The sequence below is a fragment of the Xyrauchen texanus genome, chromosome 24 (genome assembly GCF_025860055.1).
Source record: "Xyrauchen texanus isolate HMW12.3.18 chromosome 24, RBS_HiC_50CHRs, whole genome shotgun sequence".
Taxonomy (NCBI): domain Eukaryota; kingdom Metazoa; phylum Chordata; class Actinopteri; order Cypriniformes; family Catostomidae; genus Xyrauchen; species Xyrauchen texanus.
The window spans coordinates 2,969,782-2,991,955 of record NC_068299.1 but is presented as its reverse complement, the minus strand read 5'-3'; the positions used below and the strand labels follow the sequence as shown (position 1 = coordinate 2,991,955).

General features: G+C 41.8%; 1 protein-coding gene across 1 annotated transcript in view; it reads left to right on the top strand.

Moving 5' to 3' along the window:
• Window positions 1-21,109, top strand: part of LOC127617567 (uncharacterized) — an 81,478-nt gene extending 60,369 nt beyond the window's left edge. Inside the window, exons 24-32 of the mRNA XM_052089538.1 lie at window positions 9,085-11,022; window positions 11,673-11,735; window positions 11,851-11,925; window positions 12,100-12,186; window positions 12,361-12,452; window positions 12,647-12,732; window positions 15,099-15,371; window positions 16,091-16,198; window positions 18,868-21,109. Of these exons, the coding sequence (XP_051945498.1) occupies window positions 9,085-11,022; window positions 11,673-11,735; window positions 11,851-11,925; window positions 12,100-12,186; window positions 12,361-12,452; window positions 12,647-12,732; window positions 15,099-15,371; window positions 16,091-16,198; window positions 18,868-19,118 (2,973 nt within the window). The 3' untranslated portion in view covers window positions 19,119-21,109. The remainder of the gene's footprint in view (window positions 1-9,084; window positions 11,023-11,672; window positions 11,736-11,850; window positions 11,926-12,099; window positions 12,187-12,360; window positions 12,453-12,646; window positions 12,733-15,098; window positions 15,372-16,090; window positions 16,199-18,867) is intronic.
• The last annotated feature ends 1,065 nt before the right edge of the window (window positions 21,110-22,174 follow it).

The following is a 22,174-nucleotide window of genomic DNA, read 5'->3' as shown; positions in this document are numbered from 1 at the left end:
TTAACACATGATCATAAGGATAAGAACCATCATTCAACATCTAGCCAATGTTTATCTCTCATCCCATCATTATTATAATCTGATTATGAGTGTTACGCGGGACAGAACATATTGAGCAGCATTACATTTCAATATTAATGACTTGATAGAGAATCATGGGCTATGTACTAACATACTGCGTACTATTCTAAAACATATCAAAAAATAAAATAATTGATCTATTGTCACACATTATACCTACATTTTTTGCATATATACAGTGAAATTATTTTTTTCACATATCCCAGCTAAGCTGGGGTCAGAGTGCAGGGTCAGCCATGATACAGCACCCCTGGGGCAGATAGGGTCAAGGGCCTTTCTCAAGGGCCTAACAGTGGTGTCTTGGCGGTGTTGGGGCTTGAACCCCTGACCTTCTAGTCAGTAACCTGTTTTGAGTACCTGATGGTGGTGTAGTGGGCTAAAGCACATAACTGGTAATCAGAAGGTTACTGGTTCAATCCCCACAGCCACCACAATTGTGTCCTTGAGTAAGGCACTTAACTCCAGGTTGCTCCGGGGGATTGTCCCTGTAATAAGTGCACTGTAAGTCGCTTTGGATAAAAGCGTCTGCCAAATGCATAAATGACCTAATTTCAGTGCATGGTTAATCGAGTGGCATCCAGTATTCAACCCATAAATAAATATGGTTATTTTGCATTTTTAGATCTATTTTGTGTCAAAATAACTTTTGGCTGTCCAATGATGTAATCAGTTCAGAAAATTGTGATATACTGTACATACTGCAAATAGTGCAAGTAGTGTGATTCCAAACATACACATGGGCTTGTTCACTCGTTTGTTCAGTGGTTGGACACACTACAAAGCCAAAAAGTTCACTTTTTGGATGAGGGGTCACTGCGGTTTAGGAAAGATTGCAAACAGGTTCGAGCAGGTAATGTAAAGGTTACTGAGGAAATAGGCACTTACATTTGATCTCATTCTGAGCTGCCAGTATGGGAAACATTTGAAACTGGGACGTGAAACTTTTCCAAGACTCGTATTAAGCCTCATTTCAAACATTCAGATTGTTTACAAAAATATCTTTGGGGAAATTTTGAAAGTAATTGCAACAGAAATAAAGAGGACCCACTAGGGGTGACCCCCTCCCCGGTTTTAGAACCCTTGATTTAATAGATCTGGATCCCATTTTTTGACCTGTTTACACAAAACAATCCTGCTGACAGATATTTTTAAATATCAGTGTTTCCCAGTTTCCCACATGTCCTAATCCTACTTTTGTTGTTTAAAAAGAAATAAATAAATAAATTAAAAAGCTGTCATTCAAAGCTCCCTTGAGGTTTTCCAAAACTCCCGTATTCCATGAGAGCTGTGAACCAACAGCAATGGCTGAATTTCCCAAATAATTTCTACTACTGTCTAAAGTTTACACCTCACAGACCCTTACGGGATATTAAAAGACGAGAGTATACTGCAAATTCATTTAAAGCTACTATGCTTTTAAACCTCCTGTAACCGTTCCAAGAAACACATCCTCTTTATTTCTGTTGCAATTACTTTCAAAATTTCCCCAAAGATATTTTTGTAAACAATTTGAATGTTTGAAATGAGGCTTAATACGAGTCTTGGAAAGGTTTCACGTCCCAGTTTCAAATGTTTCCCATACTGGCAGCTCAGAATGAGATCAAATGTAAGTGCCTATTTCCTCAGTAACCTTTACATTACCTGCTCGAACCTGTTTGCAATCTTTCCTAAACCGCAGTGACCCCTCATCCAAAAAGTGAACTTTTTGGCTTTGTAGTGTGTCCAACCACTGAACAAACGAGTGAACAAGCCCATGTGTATGTTTGGAATCACACTACTTGCACTATTTGCAGTATGTACAGCAGGGGTGTCAAACTCAAATACACAGTGGGCCGAGATTAAAAAATTGATTTATGTCAAGGGCCGGACAGGTTAAACGTTTATTGAAAACGTATTGAAACAACGTATTATTATTATGAACCTGAAACCAACAAGGCCTATATATTATTGCCTATAAAACAACATTAATTAGGAAATAAAAGAAATAAAATTAATAAATAAAATCAGTTTCACTAATTTCTTATGGTTATTTACAAAAGTTATTTACTTCAAAGGAAAATCAAATGTCCTATAACAAGAGAAAGAAAAATGCAAAAATGAAACTGCATAAAAGACTGAAAATGCGTCAAAGCACCGCTTGCTGCTCTGCTCATTGGTCTGAGCCAGATGCTTGGTGTCTCATCTTGGATACAAGTTCATCAATGTCTGGGGTCAGGCTCTGAGATGAGGAAATCCTCAGGATTGAGTGAAGGTGTTCATCAGTAAGACGAGTCCTGTGTGAAGTTTTGTTTATCTTCATCAAAGAGAAGAGTTGTTCACACAAGTATGTGCTGCCAAACATAGAGCGTTTGAGCAGCCTGGGAGCGCATCTTGGGCATTGTATTGGGGATGAAACGTGGAAACTCTGCAGCGCCCACAGACTCATATTTTGCCTTCAGTGTGTCACTACATTGGAGCTCAATCAGCTCCATTTGGAGGTTTGATCGTGTGCTTTCCACATCGGCTGTAAATGGATTACTGAGCAGTTCAAACCTGCTTTTTTGAGCTTCAAAATCGGCAAATCGCCATGTGAACTCAGCACCAAGTATGCCGAGTTTTTCAGCAAACTGTGTAGTTGGGAAAACGGTGGCAGCGACATGCTCTTTCATTGTTTGGCAGCGTGGAAAATGGCTCATGTCTTCCTGCAGCATCTGCGTCTCCCACAGGCGCAGCTTGGTTTTAAAAGCCCTCACTATAGCGTACATGTCAGTGATGATACGGCCCCGCCCCTGAAGCTGCAGGTTGAGCGCATTCAGGTGGCTCGTGATGTCACACAGAAACGCCACTTCACACAGAAACTTTTTATTTCGGAGCTCTTTTGTGTCTTTTCCTTTGCTTTCCATGAACTCACAGATCTCCTCACGCAACTCGAAAAATCTTTCCAGCACCTTTCCCTGGCTTAGCCATCGCACCTCTGTGTGATAGGGCAAGTCACCATATACTGAACTTAACTCCGCCAGAAAAGACTTCAACTGGCGGTGATTTAAACCTTTGGCTCTGATAAAGTTAAACATTTTTTTTATGATGCTCATCACATGTTCCATTTTCAAGGCTTTGCCACACAAGGATTCCTGGTGTATGATGCAGTGATAAGCTGTCAGCTCACCTGTGACGTTTTCCTCCTGCATCTTTTCTCGGATCCTCCCCACCAATCCACTTTTTTGACCGCACGTCGCAGGCGCTCCATCTGTTGTCAGTCCCAAGTTTATCCCACGGCAACCCCATTTTATCTACACATCTGGACACCTCTTCAAAGATATCTTTCCCCGTAGTTGTGCCATGCATTGAGTGTAATCCCAATAACTCTTCTGTTACGCACAGGCTTGAGTCCACTCCACAGATGAAAATTGACAGCTGGGCAGTATCAGAATTGTCGGTGCTCTCATCCACAGCAAGGGAGTATGCTATGAAATCGTTTCCCTTTCTCACAAGCTGTTGTTGGAGATTGGTAGCAAGGTGACGCACACGATCAGCAACAGTGTTTCGGCTCAGGCTCACATTTAAAAATGCTTGCCTTTTTTCTGGGCACACGGCGTCGCAAACTTTAATCATGCAGTTTTTGACAAATTCCCCCTCGCTAAAGGGCCTGGCTGATTTTGCGACCTCTGCTGCCACAATAAAACTGGCCTTAACAGCAGCCTCGCTTTGTGATTTGGCTTTAGTGAACATAGCCTGCTGTGACACCAGACTTCTTTTTAACTCTTCTACCTTCTGTAGCCTTTGTGTCGTGTCCAGATGCTTGTGTATTTGTCGTGGTGCTTCATTTCATAGTGTCTTCTTATGTTGTATTCTTTCATTACAGACACGCTGTCTCCGCACAGGAGACACACAGCTTTTCCCTTTACATCCGCGAACATATACTGTGACTCCCACCTGTCCTGAAAACCCCTGTTTTCAAAGTCCACCTTTCGTTTAGCCATTTTTTTGGGAGAGAGTTAGTTGATTATTGTGGTACGCTTTCACGGTAATGTTTCCATGGTGACGCGTCATTACTTGTCACGTGACACAGCGCAACCACACAGTGCTGAATATATAGATCAGTGCGCTGAATGAATGACGATCTGCTTATGTAATTTTTCCTTTTTTATTCAAAATAAATAATTCATCCTCTCTCTATGTGCTCAGCTCCCACTGGCTCCCACATAATTCGAACCGATATACTGGCGGGCCAGCTCTAAAAATAAATACATTTTGTCATGCGGGCCAAAGATAATTAATTTGCGGGCCGGTTGTGGCCCGCGGGCCTTGAGTTTGACACATATGATGTACAGTATATCACAATTTTCTGAACTGATTACATCATTGGACAGCCAAAAGTTATTTTGACATAAAATAGATCTAAAAATGCAAAATAACCATATTTATTTATGGGATGAATACTGGAAGCCACTCGATTAACCAAGCACTGAAATGAGGTCACGTGACAACAGTGTTGCACACATATGTGAAATATGCCCCACCAGGGCAGTGGTGGCTCAGCGGTTGAGGCTCTAGGTTACATTTACATTTTTATATTTATGTACTTTAATGCCTTGTTCTTCATTACACCTCATGACATTTGTACTGTCATTAAATCATTTTTTTGGTAGAAAATGCTATAAATGTTTTTAAAGAATTTGCAAAACCAACATGGACCCAAAGATTAAATTTCTACGAACCTGACACGTGTTTTAAAGTAGATTTTTAAAATATTTCTTATTTTTATCACCTCAGACATGCTTATTTGTCAATTACCCAAACTTCTAATAGTATCGCAAAGCTGCTTCTTACAAACGAGACCATAGAGATAGAAGCATACAACCACAAACTAAGTCAGAATTGATCATTTCAACATTATAGCAAAGAGTTTTACACAGTTTTTATGTGATGTCTGTTAACAAACGGTTCCTACACACTAGAGAAAACACATTTGTTGGATAGGAATTGTCATAGGTGGGGTTTGAGAGTGTGGAGGACAATTGTGTTTAATAACGAGCAGCAATACGGCGAACTGGATTTCGTAAGCTCAGCTTGACCAGCATCTCTCCAATTCTCATTGGTCAATGTATTAAAATGTTCTTAACTTTTGGTCTTGTGATGTAGTGTCACTTTCACGACTGGGTGTGTAGGATCACGACCCGGCCCCGCCCTCTGCCCTGCCACAGCCACAAACATACTCTGTGTAATATGTGGATGCAAATACTTGTCCAACAAATTGGATTAAACCCAATGCATTATTACTCCATTGCATTGGTTCGATCCCCACAGCCACCACCATTGTGTCCTTGAGTAAGGCACTTAACTCCAGGTTGCTCCGGGGGGATTGTCCCTGTAATAAGGGCACTGTAAGTCACTTTGGATAAAAGTGTCTGCCAAATGCATAAATGTAAATGTACTCCGGTTGCTAGTAATAAACACGTCAATATATTAAATAACGTTAAATGACTTGCTCAGCAAGATTCTCATTAAACTGTTGCACCACCATGAGACCTGTGTAGAATATGTTATGGGCCTGCAGAAAACCAGCAGACGCCTAGGGCCAGCTTTTATTAGTTCTAAACGTGCTTTAAATGGGTTGTTTTAATAAGATATGCATGAAAGGAGAAAGAAAACAAAAAGGAACCAGTCAGGATATGTAGGTGATTGGATGGAGAGTTGTTCAGTCTCATGTAAGTTCGCTTTAGAACTGATATAAACTCACTCATGTCTAGTGTTGAGATGTGACCTCACCCTTCGTTTCCCATGAATGGTGAGTTTTGAAATGGCTCCCAGCAGGAGTGAGGGGGTGCTGGAGGAGTTTGTTTTGAACTTTCTCCAAGGCCTCCTGACTGCACCGTGTGATTTATGGACTGGGGCTGCCAGGGCAATACAAGATTAGTTACGGGGTTGAAGGTCAAGCCATTACTGCTGTGTATGATGACATATTTAAGAGCATATGATTCTTATTAAGCCCTGAGAACAAAAGCAAGTGTGATTGTCTAGTATTTGTACAGTTTTCCATGAGTCTTTCATGATGTTCTTCTCACATAAATTCAATGTATTTGTTTTATGAATTGTGTTTGCTAAGGCAAAAATCACTTTATAATTGCTCATGCTTTGGGTTAGTGATTTGAACTAACCCCTGTAAAACGGAATCATGGAAAGGAAGAGGCAAGAACCGGCTTGATGTAATAATAATATAATAGTTTAAACAAAAAGTCAAACACACAAAGGTGTCAGACAGCTGCCTGTAAATCTCTCTCTCTCTCTCTGTCCCACGGCAGTCTCAAGTCGGCCCTTATCCCTCTCTGAGGCTTGATTAGCCTGATTAGGGTCCGGGTATTTAGCATCACGACCTGGCCCCGCCCTCCGCCCTGTCACATTCCTCCCTCGTTCTCTCAGGTACACCCCCACCCTCTCTTTCCCTGAGGAGGGGCGTGCCTAATGGCAGGTCATCCCCATTTACCTGGATGAGGGAGGGGTCAAGGGCAGGGAAACCCAAAAAAATGTGGCACCTACACGCCGTAACGGTGATCGTGCCAAATTAACAAAAACATCTTAAGGTGGTTTGGGCATCTGGTAAGGAAGCCCCCTGGGTGCCACCCTAGGGAGGTGTTTCAGGCATGTCCAGCTGGGAGGAGGCTTCTGGGAAGGTTCAGGACTAGGTGGAGAGATTACATCTCCAAACTGGCCTGGTAACGCCTCGGGGTCCCCTAGTCAGAGCTGGTTAATGTGGCTTGGGATAGGGAAGTTTGGGGCCACCTACTGCTGCTGCCCCCTCGACCCAACTTCGGATAAGTGGTTGAAGATGGATGGATGGATGGATCTTAAAAAAGAGAGGGAAAGGCCAACACGGAGCAGCAGTGGGAGAGAGAGAGAAACAAAAACACTTACTCGCCGGTTCTCCGTTACGCCGTAGGTTGGTCCTCGGCCACTCCACTCCACCCTCAAAAGGACGATAGCCGGACCCCAGATGGATCAGAGGCAGACCTCCAGCCCCTAGCGGACAGAACGTCCCGCCACATTTTTGGTGGACGGTAGGGGTCTCCCCCACCCCTGGCAGTGGTAACCACACCAGAGGGTTGATTGGGAGCCCCTCCTCCACTCGTGGTCGGCGGCCGTTCCTCCGCTTCCAGGCGGTAGTGCTCCTCCGTCCTCCGGCGGATGGCGGCGGCTGCTCCATTGGGGTGGATGGTAGTGGCGAGAACTCTACTACGGCGCATCCCTCCTTCTTCCCGGATTTCGGCACCAGTGTAAAAGGGATTAATGGAAAGCAGGAGGCGAGAACCGGCTTGACGATATAAATAAGTTCAATGAAAAACTAAACAAATAGAAAAACACACAAAGGTGCCGGACAGCTGCCTGTAAATTTCTCTCTCTGTCCCACTGCAGTCTCCAGTCGGCTCTTATCCCTCTCTGAGGCTTGATTAGCCTGTCACAACCCCTTACCCTAAGTATAAAACATAAATGTGTAAATGGTCATCTGCCATTTGTGCTGTGGACATCAGTGTGACTGCAAATTGTGAGGCTTGTTGAGAATAAGTCTGCTTTTACTTTAAAAAGATATTACTTTTCAGTTTCCCAGAAAACGTCCATTGACTTACACAAACCACATAGCAAAGCCCTAGCGACCACCCATTACACCCCAGCAATTGCTGAGCAACCCACTAAACAAACTCTTAACACCTTAGAAATGAGATTGCAATGCCCTGGTATCATTGAGGTGAGTTTTGCATTAGCAAGCAAATCTAGCATATTTCTAAACATGTTTAGCTTTTTTACTATTGCACAAATGTGGATTCCAACTTCTTTACAGCAGCGACGGAATGATATGTCAGCATTTTGTGATTGATTGTCCAACACATTCTCACACCCCAAGTCGTCACATACAACACGTTCTCACCCCGACTCGTCACATACGGACGCTCGGGGAGTTTCGTCGCATATTGACGCGCCGGGTATACCTTTGCCGTAATTTTTCGACGCGCAGGGTAGTCCGATAGACTTCTACGTGTCTCCGAACCGGAGCGTGCGGCGTTGAAATGTCACGTCTCAGGTAAGCTCGCGCCGCGAATGGGTGGAGAGTCGAGACCGCGATCAATAAAACTCAAAAGGAATAGGCTGCAATGGCCCTCCAACTGGTTTTGGATGTTTAAAACCCCGGACGCGTCGTGAAATGACGCCGTTCTACGTATCTCCGAACCGGAGCGTGCGGCGTTGAAATGTCACGTCGCGTGTAAGCTCGCGCCGCGAATCGGTCGAGCGTCGACACCGCGATCAAGAAAAATCCAAAGGAATAGGCTGCAATGGCCCTCCAACTGGTTTTTGGATGTTTCGAAACCGGACGCGTCGTAAAATGACGCCAAAGGTACACCCGGCGCGTCAACAAGCGACGCCAAGGGGTCCTGCCCGAGCATCCGTATGTGACAACACATTCTCACACCCCAAGTCCATATGTGACGAGTCGGGGTGAGAACGTGATGGATTGTCTGAAAATATCTATTGCAACCAAAGTAAAGAAAGAATTGCACAAGCAAAACATTTCACAAAAAAATATGTTTTTTTAGGTTTTAAGTGGTGGTTTAATAGATATACTTTTTAAAATGAAGAAAGTATTGTGAAATTTTGTGGTTGTCAACCGTTTGTGAAACGTGTCCATAGTTAGTGTGATAAACTCCCACTGTGGTAACTCTGCTAGAACACCTGTGTGAACTTCATACTAAAAATCAACATGGTACCTGTTTGGTTAAAGTGTTATAAACTGTAAAAACAAATGTGGATGCAGGCACCTCTTGGTTTGAGATTTTTTAGCTAATGCTATGACATTCATGCTTTTGTGTGTGTGGTTTAAGTGTCCAAAAACTTGCTTAAATTTTTTATAAAAACTGGTGTGCTTTATACAATACAAAAAATTTATTTGCATGCTTCATAACAGCTTTATGGATGGGCTCCTTTGAAGACAAAAAGTATTGAAATATCTCAAACAATCTTCTGCTTTTGTTTTAGGTAAGTACTTACTTACATGTTACGGACAACAACACAGCAATAGCCCCAGTCTATGAGAGTATGACGCTGCCCAGAAGCAAAACCCAGTGGCCCTCCTCCTCTCCCAGGACCTCCCCATACTCTTTTTCCTCCCCCTGTAACTCCCCAAACTCCTCATCCTGCAATGAAGAAGCCCTCATGCGGGCCAACAATTCCCTTCACCTGCTTCCAAAGAGTGGCAACATCTCAATCTTCAGCAGCCTGAAGAGGAAGAAAAAGAAAAAGAAAGATGACCATAGACACACCATTCAGAAGATCATGGGAGAGGAGCCGTCAGAGGAGGCCAGTATGCCACCTGTATGTGAACCAGCGACATACAATACAAACACTTGGCCTCTGAAGAAAAGGAAAAAGGGAAAAAATGCAAGGAAACCAAAGAGCGATGGGATCCAGGTCTTGGACTACATGAAGAACCCATTGGTGCAAGACATAGATGCAGAATGTTCTCGAGAGGTTGGATCTCCAGTAGAACACCTCAAAATTACCACCCAAGGAAATGTGAAGAACCACTGCAGGTTCCTCTCGTTGGGGTCGGTCTTAAGCTTCGACCTGCCCAAGGACATGAGCCTCATTCCTAGCGTTCAAGATGTCATTACAATTGGATCTGCTAAGCCAAAGACAGATCCTCATCACCAGGACTCTCATGCCGAGCGTCCGACAGATCTGTGCACCTTCAAATTAGCTCGTTCACCCCCAATGCAAAAAGATGAGCCAAAGCACACGTCTCCAGGTGTAATGACTCTTAGGATTGACTGTAAAGATGCTAAAAATATCAGCGTTGAAACTGTCTCATTTACTGAAGAAAATGTTCCTCCTCCACCTTCTCCAGTCATTGAGGACATCGCCTTTGACAGGAACCACTCCTCTTTATCCAGTGATCTGATAGATGTCCAACTGAAATGTCTCTCTGGGATCAGTAGACTTCCCAAAGAAGAAGAGAATAATTTGGACACAATGCCAACTCATCTTGACCACAAAGAGGACCACACTGTAAGTCCTCCAGAACATACAGGCCAAGGCATAGCCAACCACAGTCACAGCTTAACTACTGCAGAGATTCGTGTCCTATGCCCCAGTGTCCATACTTTGATTCACAATCTTAATGGACACGTGTTCCACAAGGCAGTCAAGACTTTAAGTTCTCAACCATTGAGAGACAGTCCCAACCCACCTCAGAATCAAGCATCTAACAGAGTTCTTAACTTTAGAGCCAATGAAATGGATGACTCTATAGACTCTGGACACTCTAGCTCTGGAAGCTTCAAGATATGTGCCGAGGGTCCGTTCCTGGAAACCTCAGAGTGTCCAGTGTCCAAGAGGACAATGGCAAAGGTGCCATCACTTGAGGCTGAAGTCTCCAAGAAGAATTTAGAGTGCTCCATGCAAAAGAACCTTGCATTAGCTATTGATGATACTGTCCACCCTGACCACCAACAGTTTGAGCAAGAAGAGGAGGAGCTGGAGGACATCTGGAACCACACCAACAGCTACCGACAGAGTGTAAGTTCAGACATAATGTATAACGGCTATCAGACTTTGCCAGAAAGCTCCTCTCCAGACCAGGATAGGGAAGCGTCGCCCAAGGAACAAGCTGTACTCTTCAGGAAGTTGATTACTGCCTCTGCACCTGATCTTCTTGTGGCAGAGTTCAGATTGCCATCATCTATCCAGAATTTTGTGGGTTGTGGGAAGCAGCAGGATGCAAAGGAAGAAGCTTGTGTTCTGGACAATGGGGACAGAAGGTCTTGGGCTGCATTAACTCAACAAGAAAAGGTGTACAAACAGGTGGCTGTTAATGAAACAGCTTCAGATCCTGTTAAAATGCCAGAAATCGAGGAGTATATCTACCATTATACAGAGGAGGAGGAAGATGAGGAGAAGGAATCAGGGTTTCTGGAGGTGAGGTCCACAAGTTGGCAGCTAAACACCTGTCAGACCCAGTTAGCTATTTAAGATGTTGTGGCAGGGCGGAGGGCGGGGCTGGGTCGTGATCCTACACACCCGGTCCCGTATTAGGCTAATTAAGCCTCCAAGGGATAAAGGTCGACTGCAGAGGATCGTGCGGGAGAGATAGATCGTTTACGGACATGTCCGTCCTGTGTGTGTTTATGTTGTCTTTTAAGTTTATCATTAAAACTATTATTTATATCGTCAAGCCGGTTCTCGCCTCCTCCTTTCCATTAACCCCTTTACACTCATGACGGACATGTCCGTAAACGATCTCTCTCTCCCGCACGATCCTCTGCAGTCGACCTTTATCCCTTGGAGGCTTAATTAGCCTAATACGGGACCGGGTGTGTAAGATCACGACCCAGCCCCGCCCTCCGCCCTGCCACAGATGTCAACATGAATACATATTTTGTTACCAAAGTTAATCAACTAGTTTATATGATACTATAGGATTTCATTTGAGAAGCTTTGCATTCAAGATGAGTTGTGGACTACACAGTCCATATCATTATAATAATTGTAGTTACGGTTTTATTGGTAAACATATAATTTGTCTTTGCCATGGTTAACTAATGCATTGGGGTTTGTTGCCCTTTCAGGACCCATCCATGAGCCGCCTGTCAGTTCATATGGGTTTGGAGACGGATGACTCTGATATCCAGGTACACAGAAATGTTGATTGTAAATGAGGTTTCCTTAGACGTTTACTCAGTTGACACATTCATATTTACTCAATCTGAAAATGAATGATTGTTTTGTGAAATTTGGCCTTTCCAGAGTGTGAGGCAAGAACTGCCATCTATGGAAGGTACACTGGAGAGGAAGCATAAACTACAGCTTGGCGGAAAGAAAGTGAATATCACAATTACAGATATTTTCTCAAAAACAACATTTTAAGGAATGTTTGACCCGGTGCTTCACAGCTTGCTCTTGTCTTTAGGTTCCTATAGCAGATGTTAGTTTAGGTTCTTATAGTATATTTTTAATCCATCCATATGTGACCAATAACATTGTTCGCTCTTTCAGGCCCTGTGCAGAACATGGAACTCTTACCATGCCGTCTTGTACAAACAAACAATGTGTTTCTATGAAGACCAGAAAGATGCACTAAGGGTGAGTTTGAATACTTCAGGATCTGGGTTTCCATCTGAGTGGAAACATTTGAATCCCTCTATTGCAAACAGACGTCATTCGTTATTGCAAGGTTGAATTGTTATTTAATTGTGACCGAATTGCATTTTAATAGCAGCTGTAAAGCATGTTAGTTACTATGCTTATATCTCATAGAGCTGTGCGACCAGCCTGCCTTTGAATCTAATCGGAGCAGTATGTGAGCCATCACCAGAGTACACTAAAAAACCCAACTGCTTCTGCTTGAGGTAAATTACTAGCACAACTGCAGGGCTGTGCATGTTTGCCTTTGTTGAAACAGAAGTAGTTGTTTAAATTGTTTTCACCTGCAGTGCTGCTGTTTTCTGCAGTCAGGCTCTCGCAGCAGAAGCTACATTTGAGTTTTACGAGTGTATACAGTTTCAGTTGAAAGACTTATTCATGTTTAATTGTTTTCTCACAGATTGCGTGACAAATCCGAATATCTTCTAAGTGCCTCCTCGCGATTTATGATGAAGAAATGGATCCTTAGAATCCAAGCGCACACTGGTATTATTTTATTTTATCTGTCTGTCTATCTGTCTGTCTGTCTGTCCCTCCCTCTGTCATTTTAGCTGTCTGTATGTCTGTCCATCATTCTGTCTGTCTGTCCACCTCTCTGTCATTTTATCTATCTGTCTGTCTATCTGTCTGTCCCTCCATCATTTTATCTATCTGTCTGTCTGTCATTCTGTCTGTCCATCATTCTGTCTGTCTGGACATCCCTCTTTCATTTTATCTGTCTGCCTGTCCCTCCATGATTTTATCTATCTGTCTGTCTGTCAGTCTGTCTATCCTTCATTCTGTCTGTCTGTCCACCTCTCTGTCATTTTATCTGTCTGTCTGTCCCTCCATCATTTTATCTATTTATCTGTCTGTCTGTTCCTCCGTCATTTTATCTATCTGTCTGTCTGTCCAGCATTCTGTCTGTCTGTCCATCCCTCCATTATTCTGTCTGTCTGTCATTCTGTCTGTCCATCATTCTGTCTGTCTGGACATCCCTCTGTCATTTTATCTGTCTGCCTGTCCCTCCATGATTTTATCTATCTGTCTGTCTGTCAGTCTGTCTATCCTTCATTCTGTCTGTCTGTCCACCTCTCTGTCATTTTATCTGTCTGTCTGTCCCTCCATCATTTTATCTATTTATCTGTCTGTCTGTCCCTCCATCATTTTATCTATCTGTCTGTCTGTCTGTCTGTCCATCATTCTGTCTGTTCGTCCCTCCGTCATTTTGTCTATCTATCTCTATGTCTGCCTGTCTATCTATCTGTCTGTCATTCATTCTGTATTGCTATCTATCTGTCTGTCTGTCTGTCTGTCCCTCCATCATTTTATCTATCTGTCTGTCTATCTATATGTCTGTCTATCTGTCTGTCGTTCATTCTGTATTTCTATCTGTCTGTCTGTCCCTCTATCAGTTTATCTGTCTGTCTGTCTGTCCATCATTCTGTCTGTCTGTCCGTCCCTCCATTATTCTGTCTGTCTGTCTGGACATCCTCGGTCATTTTATCTGTCTGTCTGTCCATCATTCTGTCTGTCTGTCCATCCCTCCATCATTCTGTCTGTCTGTCATTCTGTATTTCTATCTGTCTGTCTGTCCATCATTCTGTCTGTCTGTCCATCCCTCCATAATTCTGTCTATCTGTCATTCTGTATTTCTATCTGTCTGTCTGTCCATCCCTCCATCATTCTGTCTGTCTGTCATTCTGTATTTCTATCTGTCTGTCTGTCCATCATTCTGTCTGTCTGTCTGTCCATCATTCTGTTTGTCTGTCCATCCCTCTGTCATTTTATCTGTCCGTCTGTCTGACCATCCCTCCATCATTCTGTCTATCTGTCATTCTGTATTTCTATCTGTCTGTCTGTCCATCCCTCCATCATTCTGTCTGTCTGTCATTCTGTATTTCTATCTGTCTGTCTGTCCATCATTCTGTCTGTCTGTCTGTCCATCATTCTGTTTGTCTGTCCATCCCTCTGTCATTTTATCTGTCCGTCTGTCTGACCATCCCTCCATCATTCTGTCTGTCTGTCATTCTGTATTTCTATCTATCTGTCTGTCCATCATTCTGTCTGTCTGTCCATCCCTCTGTCATTTTATCTATCTATCTATCTATCTATCTATCTATCTATCTATCTGTCTGTCTGTCTGTCTGTCCATCAATCTGTCTGTCTGTTCGTCCCTCCATCATTTGATCTATTTATCTATACATCTATCTATCTGTCTGTCTGTCCATCCCTCCATAATTCTGTCTATCTGTCATTCTGTATTTCTATCTGTCTGTCTGTCCATCCCTCCATCATTCTGTCTGTCTGTCATTCTGTATTTCTATCTGTCTGTCTGTCCATCATTCTGTCTGTCTGTCCATCTCTCCATCATTCTGTCTGTCTGTCATTCTGTATTTCTATCTGTCTGTCTGTCCATCCCTCCATCATTCTGTCTGTCTGTCATTCTGTATTTCTATCTGTCTGTCTGTCCATCATTCTGTCTGTCTGTCTGTCCATCAATCTGTCTGTCTGTCCATCATTCTGTCTGTCCATCCCTCTGTCATTTTATCTGTCCGTCTGTCTGACCATCCCTCCATCATTCTGTCTGTCTGTCATTCTGTATTTCTATCTATCTGTCTGTCCATCATTCTGTCTGTCTGTCCATCCCTCTGTCATTTTATCTATCTATCTATCTATCTATCTATCTATCTATCTATCTATCTATCTATCTATCTATCTGTCTGTCTGTCTGTCTGTCCATCAATCTGTCTGTTCGTCCCTCCATCATTTGATCTATTTATCTATACATCTATCTATCTGTCTGTCTGTCTATCTGTCTGTCTTTCTCTCTGTCTATCTACAATTAATGACTAGTCTCTTTTTGTCTACAGTGCTTTGTGAATCTGGAGTAAATAGATCAACATGTCACGGGCCCTCAGCACAAACTCATCTCCCCAGACATTCCCCATCTCTCAGAGTCTGTCAGTGTGCAGATAAATGTCTCTGCTCCATGAGAAGTTATGTCAGCTCCACCGTTTTAGCACAGAGTCAGTCTGCCTCAGGAAGAACCAAAGAAATTATCGTCCACACCACTGACGGTTTACAGATAGATAGGAGGCATCAGGACCTGGTGCTCACCTCATCCTCCGGTGCAGGCCATTGTGGTAAGAACTTTCCGTCTAACCCAAAATATATTCATTTTGTTTTACAGTAATGTTTGCAGTCATTTAAATAAAAAAAAAAAAAAGATTTTAAATAGATCTAAAAAAGTTGTGCTTACTTGTGCAAATCATTCTGCCACAATGATGAGATGTTGTGGGTGATTGCCAAGTGGTGTGTGGTATGTGGTTGCTAAGGTGTTCAGGCTAGTTGCTATGGGGCTGCTAGTTTGTTACTTACTGTTAAAACTCAAAAGAGTCCACCCTGAAGTCTCTATGATATTCGGGTATCTAGAGATGGTTCAGTCCCTCCTTTAATGTACGTCTATGGGATTCTTTAAAAAAGAAATGGCACACCTCTCCTCAACAAGCCACATGATGTCTGACCCAACATTATGAGCAATAGTAAGTGATTTTAACACTACTAATAAATATGACACCCACAAGAGGGCAATAGAGGACTCTCGGACCAGACGAGAAGAGAATGGTCTTTATATTGTACATGAGCTCTGCTTTACAAAGACATTAGGAGGCACAGTCACATCTGTTTCCTGTCAGCTGCTTTCTATTTCTGGAGAATCACTTATATCCAGCCTTCTGGATTTTGGCATTTCCACCTTGGTCACATTATTTCTCTCTTGTAATTCTTTGTTACTCACTCATACTGTCTGCCTTCGTGTGCTGAAAAGGTTGAAAACATGTTCTCTCTATTTCTTTTTCCGTAGAGGATGAGTTTGACTCTCATGGTGAATCTCTGAGACACAAGCTGTCCGCTGTGTCCTCCATTCAGGGATGGACCAGTGAAAAGAGACGCTCGCACTCCTTTACCTCAGGTATAACCGCTTGTTCAAGTCACATGATCAACACAATGATTAGAAAGTGTTTGCGTGATGCTTTCATTCTATACCTTTTTTTGTTTTCATGCATTGCTTGTTTAAATGGCGGCACAACTGTGGGACAATTAATATTGAAATGGTTTATGTATTTCACTCCTTTTTTAGACCATCATAGTTTTAAACATGTAATTATTTGTGTATTTTATATATATATATATATATTAGGGCTGTCGATTTAACGCGTTAATTCAGTGTGATTAATTTGACAAGAAATAACGCGTTAAAATAATTAACCCAATTAATCGCATGCCCATGGACCATAAGGAAGATTCCTGAGAAATGCAAACTTGTAACCATTGATGATGAGCTAAATTTCACAGACCACATCTCAAAGACTGCAAGATCATGTAGATTTACACTCTACAATATCAGGAAGATAAGATCCTTCCTCTCTGTACATGCCACACAACTGCTCGTTCAGTCCCTTGTCATAACTAGACTGGACTACTGTAACGCTCTCATTGCAGGCCTTCCTGCATGTGCTATTAGACCTCTCCAAATGATCCAGAATGCAGCAGCACGTCTGGTCTTTAATGAACCTAAGAGAGCACATGTTACACCCCTCCTCGTCTCTCTCCACTGGCTGCCGGTTGATGCACGTATTAAATTCAAGGCCCTGATGCTGGCATATAAAACAGTCACTGGGTCTGCTCCAGCATACCTAAAAACATTTATGCAGAGCTACGTTCCCACCAGAAACCTGCGGTCGGCTAAGGAACGTTGCCTTGTTGTACCAAAACAAAGAGGCACCAAAACACTTTCCCGGACTTTCAGTTTCATCATACCACGGTGGTGGAATGACCTTCCCAACTCAATCCGGGAAGCTAACTCACTCTCGATCTTCAAAAAACAGCTAAAAACACATCTTTTCCAAAAGCACTTAACCGGTCACTAAAAAAATTATAAAATATTTACAATTCTTGTTGCACTTAAATCTGTTTTGTATACTATTCTGATGATAGTGAAACTTTGTAATATGGCACTTTTCATACCACTGTCTCCTCAAGATGATTCACTTATGTTTTCCTCTTTTGTAAGTCGCTTTGGATAAAAGCATCTACCAAATGAATAAATGTAAATGTAGTACCACCTGTTTACTTTAGAGGGCAGTAAGTGAAATTTCAGCTGTATGAGCAACACACAGTTTATACAGTGAAGAAACACTTCAGCAGAACAACACAAACATGCGTTACAATCTTGCGTTCAAAACCAAGTGTGCCGCACAAGCTCTCAAAAGTGAAGCCAAAACGTCTCGATCGCCCCCCGGTGACTGGTCCTAGTATAGGTCATAAGCCCCGCCTCCCCATGTTATTCAACGGGACGTGAGACCAACTAAACAATTAAATTACACTTCACATATCTTTTTTCCAAAGATAGTTTCTGTCATTTACTGTCGTTTCTATCACGTTGATGTCATTTCAAGTGTTTGTTTTCAAAATAAGTTTGTTTTTAGTTATTTGATGCTATAAAAACGCTGCTGTGACATCATGATTGACAGATGTGATTGACAGGTTCTCTGAGCGAAGTAGTCGCTGAAGCACCAGCTGACTTTTTTTCGGGATCTTCGGAGGACTGAGGAGATTGGAGCTTTAAATGTAATATCTACATTTCTATATTTAAGTATTTCACACCGTCAAAAGTGCAGGGGCGTGTCCTTGCGATTGATTCAGCGAGAGTGAGGGCGGGGCCTTGATTTCGCGGCTTTACTTCCTGCTCACTACTGCGCAGGTCTGGTCCCGAAATCGCAACTGTGCAGACTCAAGTCCCAAGATGTCAGCGCCATATCGGGACACTGGCGGCTTCAGTTCTCACCAATGGAAAAGAGCGAAGGGGCGTCGGCCATCTTTTTTTACAGTCTATGTTCAAAACACTTGAAGGAGCGCAAATGCGATCTAAGTGATCTCAAGATGTGTTCTAAGTATTAAACTATATTTAACTTGACACAGTGAACTAAACATTTTATGTTTATGACGTAACACACCCGAGATGCTATACAAGCATGTCTGACGCAGGTGTAAAGTTTGTTCCAATAAAAATGAACCCAAAAATTTGAAGAAACAGATACTGTTTCGGTGCTGATAATAAACCAGCAAACAGGTGGTTAGCTAGTGTCCCAGCCTATAGCTGGTTAAGCTGGTCTGTTTTGGGTTTTGGTGGTTTAAGAGGGTTTTTGGCACTTTTCAGCTGGTCAGGGTTGGAGACCAGCTAACACACCTGATAAACAAGCTAAAAAACCAACTTGGCCATGCTGAGAGTCCAGCTAAACCAGCTTAAACCAGGTAAGACCAGCAAACCACTGTTCTTGTTTTTAGGAGGTTTGGCTATGTTTAGAATAAAATATAAAATAATACTGATTGCTGCATACTGTGCCATGTGTACTGTATGCTAGCTACTAATTGTTTTAAATAGTATGTGAAACTGTATGAAGTGTGCACTGATAAACATTTCATACAGGACAAAATAAAAATGGTAAAACTCCACATTATACATATTGCAAAAATAGTATGATTATGGTAATATGTCATTCTGAACATTATTTTTGTATGAGCTATATTGGGTTTAAAGTTGATTTGTTGCATGTAACATCCTATTTTTTTTTTCTACAGCCACATACCAGAGGATAAAGCCTGTATTAGCGCCACCTACAGGCAGAGGTCAGGACAACAGCCCCAGTTATTCTGTCACTTTATTCATTGGAGATCGAGAGGTGACGTCAGTCTGTACAAACACTGTGATGGATCAGACAAACGGCGTCAGCCAGGAGTCGATCTCTGAGCTTCCTCTACGGAGCTACACGAACCTCCCGCGACCACGGAACAAATCCGTCTTTAGGAAGTTCTTCGGGAAAAAGGAGTGACTGATGCTGCAAGAGAAACACTGACTGTCATGTGCAGGACACACATTTGAAGCTTCTTAAAAAGCTTATTTTTTCATATATTTATGGATCAGATGGCAAGAACCATTTTTTTTTTTCATCGTTTTATAGTTTTAAATGAGAAATCGTATTTTTGTGGTGCTGAAAGTTTCAGAGCTCCAACTTTAATTCTCACTTTATCAGCCTTTTTATATTGGACTCCCAATAATAAAAGATTCTGTCATTGTTTGCTGGCTCTCGTGATGTTCCTATGTCTTCTGTAGAACACACAAGGAGATGCTAGGCAGAATTTTAGTCTCAGTCACCATTTACTTTCATTGTGTGGAGAAAAGGTGCAATGGAAATGAATGGTGACTGAAGCAAAATGTTTGCTTAACATCTCCTTGTGTGTTCTACAGAAGACAGAGAGTCATACAGGTTTGGACCAACATGAGTAAACAACATAAACTATCCCTTTAACCTCGACATCGTCCCATGCTGAAATGGCTTGGCAGAAACTGTAAGCTTGTGAATGAGTTGCTGTGGCCGGCTGACAGCCGTAATGTTCTGCAGTAATTCATCTACTGATAAGAGACTTTTGATACCTAATACGTTCAATGTTCCCACCAAATTCCTTCTGAGGTGGTCCACTCTGTTTTTAATGTATGTGTTGATGCTTTTCCATTTTTACCGTGGATTGTTGTTTATGCTTGACGATTTCAACATGTCTATTGTTTTATTTTTTCTCATATTATTTGTCTGATGTTTTCTAGCGTTGATCTTCGGTTGCTGCCAGAAGTCTTAAAGGGATAGTTCACCCAAAAAAAGAACATTCCATCATCTTTTACTCACCCTATTGTCGTTCCAAACTCATTTTTGGGTTAACTATTTCTTAAAGGAATGTTCCGGGTTCGGTACACGTTAAGCTCAATTAACAGATGTCAGAAATCATTTTGACTCCTCCCACTTTTATAACAAAAGAGCACAAATCTGGGTTACAGTGAGGCACTTACAATGGAAGTCAATGGAGGCCAATTGGTAAACGTTAAAATACTCACCTGTGACCACAAGACATAAACGATACATGTGTTAACATGATTTTAGTGTGATAAAATAGCCAAATATCCTTTTCTGTGTATGGCAACTGGGGTATTAGCTATAACAATTAGCAATTTTATTGTGCTAAAATCATGTTAACATGTATAATGTTTACAGTATGTGACTATACTTTTGTAACAATGTATATAATAGCTTGTATGGCCGAGCCTCATTCAATTACATTGTATATGCATTGCTATAACCACTTTTCTTTTTAATAAACGAGAGTCAAAGTGATCGTGTGTGTGTGTGTGTGTGTGTGTGTGTGTTGACATTACGTCACGAATGCTGTTTGATCGATCTTAACTTGTATTGAACCCACAATATCCATTAAAACAAGCGTGTTTCCAGACTCCATATGATTCAGACTTCACTGACTAATTGTAGCGTTGTTTCTGTATTTAAACTAATGCAGTGTGTCATGTGAGTTTCATCTTTTGTTCTTTCTTTTTTTTTAGCTTTTGTACCGTTTGAGTCAAATGTATCATAAACCAGAAACAATGCTTTCAGACCTGAATGTTTATTTCAGTCTTTCCACGCAATTTATTAGACGATGGAAATCATTTTAGGACTATGATGATACATTTGGTTTGTGGGGAAAAAAGTAGCTGTATTGTGCATGAAGAAAATAATGGTATTACGGCAGTTTGAAATGGCTGTTGACTGTTGCAGAAAAATGCAAATGAGCACATTGAATATTTGCATTATGGCATTTTGGTTACATAACATCAGTCATGCCAAAGCAGATATACTGCACTGGTTATGTGCCATATTATTGAGCAATATGTGTTTGTACTATGGCTGAGCAACATAGCTTAAAAATTGGTTTTATGTAGTTATTTGTTTTACCTTTTGATGGTATAAAATATATATTGTTAATAAAAAATCAATCGGAGGAACCATCATTTCAACCAAAAATATTATTTATTAAACAAAATTTAATTCAAAAATTCAAATAGTAAAAATCGAGTTTAAAAATAATAAAGGCATGTTTACTACATGCAATATAAACACAAAAAATAATCATATTTTATCATTTTTCATTCATATGCATTAATATAGCAATACCTAATAATTAACAGCAATATATTATATACCTGTGTATATATATATATAGATATACACTCACCTAAAGGATTATTAGGAACACCTGTTCAATCTCTCATTAATGCAATTATCTAATCAACCAATCACATGGCAGTTGCTTCAATGCATTTAGGGGTGTGGTCCTGGTCAAGACAATCTCCTGAACTCCAAACTGAATGTCAGAATGGGAAAGAAAGGTGATTTAAACAATTTTGAGCGTGGCATGGTTGTTGGTGCCAGACGGGCCGGTCTGAGTATTTCACAATCTGCTCAGTTACTGGGATTTTCACGCACAACCATTTCTAGGGTTTACAAAGAATGGTGTGAAAAGGGAAAAACATCCAGTATCGCGGCAGTCCTGTGGGCTGAAAATGCCTTGTTGATGCTAGAGGTCAGAGGAGAATGGGCCGACTGATTCAAGCTGATAGAAGAGCAACTTTGCCTGAAATAACCACTCGTTACAACCGAGGTATGCAGCAAAGCATTTGTGAAGCCACAACACGCACAACCTTGAGGCGGATGGGCTACAACAGCAGAAGACCCCACCGGGTACCACTCATCTCCACTACAAATAGGAAAAAGAGGCTACAATTTGCAAGAGCTCACCAAAATTGGACAGTTGAAGACTGGAAAAATGTTGCCTGGTCTGATGAGTCTCGATTTCTGTTGAGACATTCAGATGGTAGAGTCAGAATTTGGCGTAAACAGAATGAGAACATGGATCCATCATGCCTTGTTACCACTGTGCAGGCTGGTGGTGGTGGTGTAATGGTGTGGGGGATGTTTTCTTGGCACACTTTAGGCCCCTTTGTGCCAATTGGGCATCGTTTAAATGCCACGGCCTACCTGAGCATTGTTTCTGACCATGTCCATCC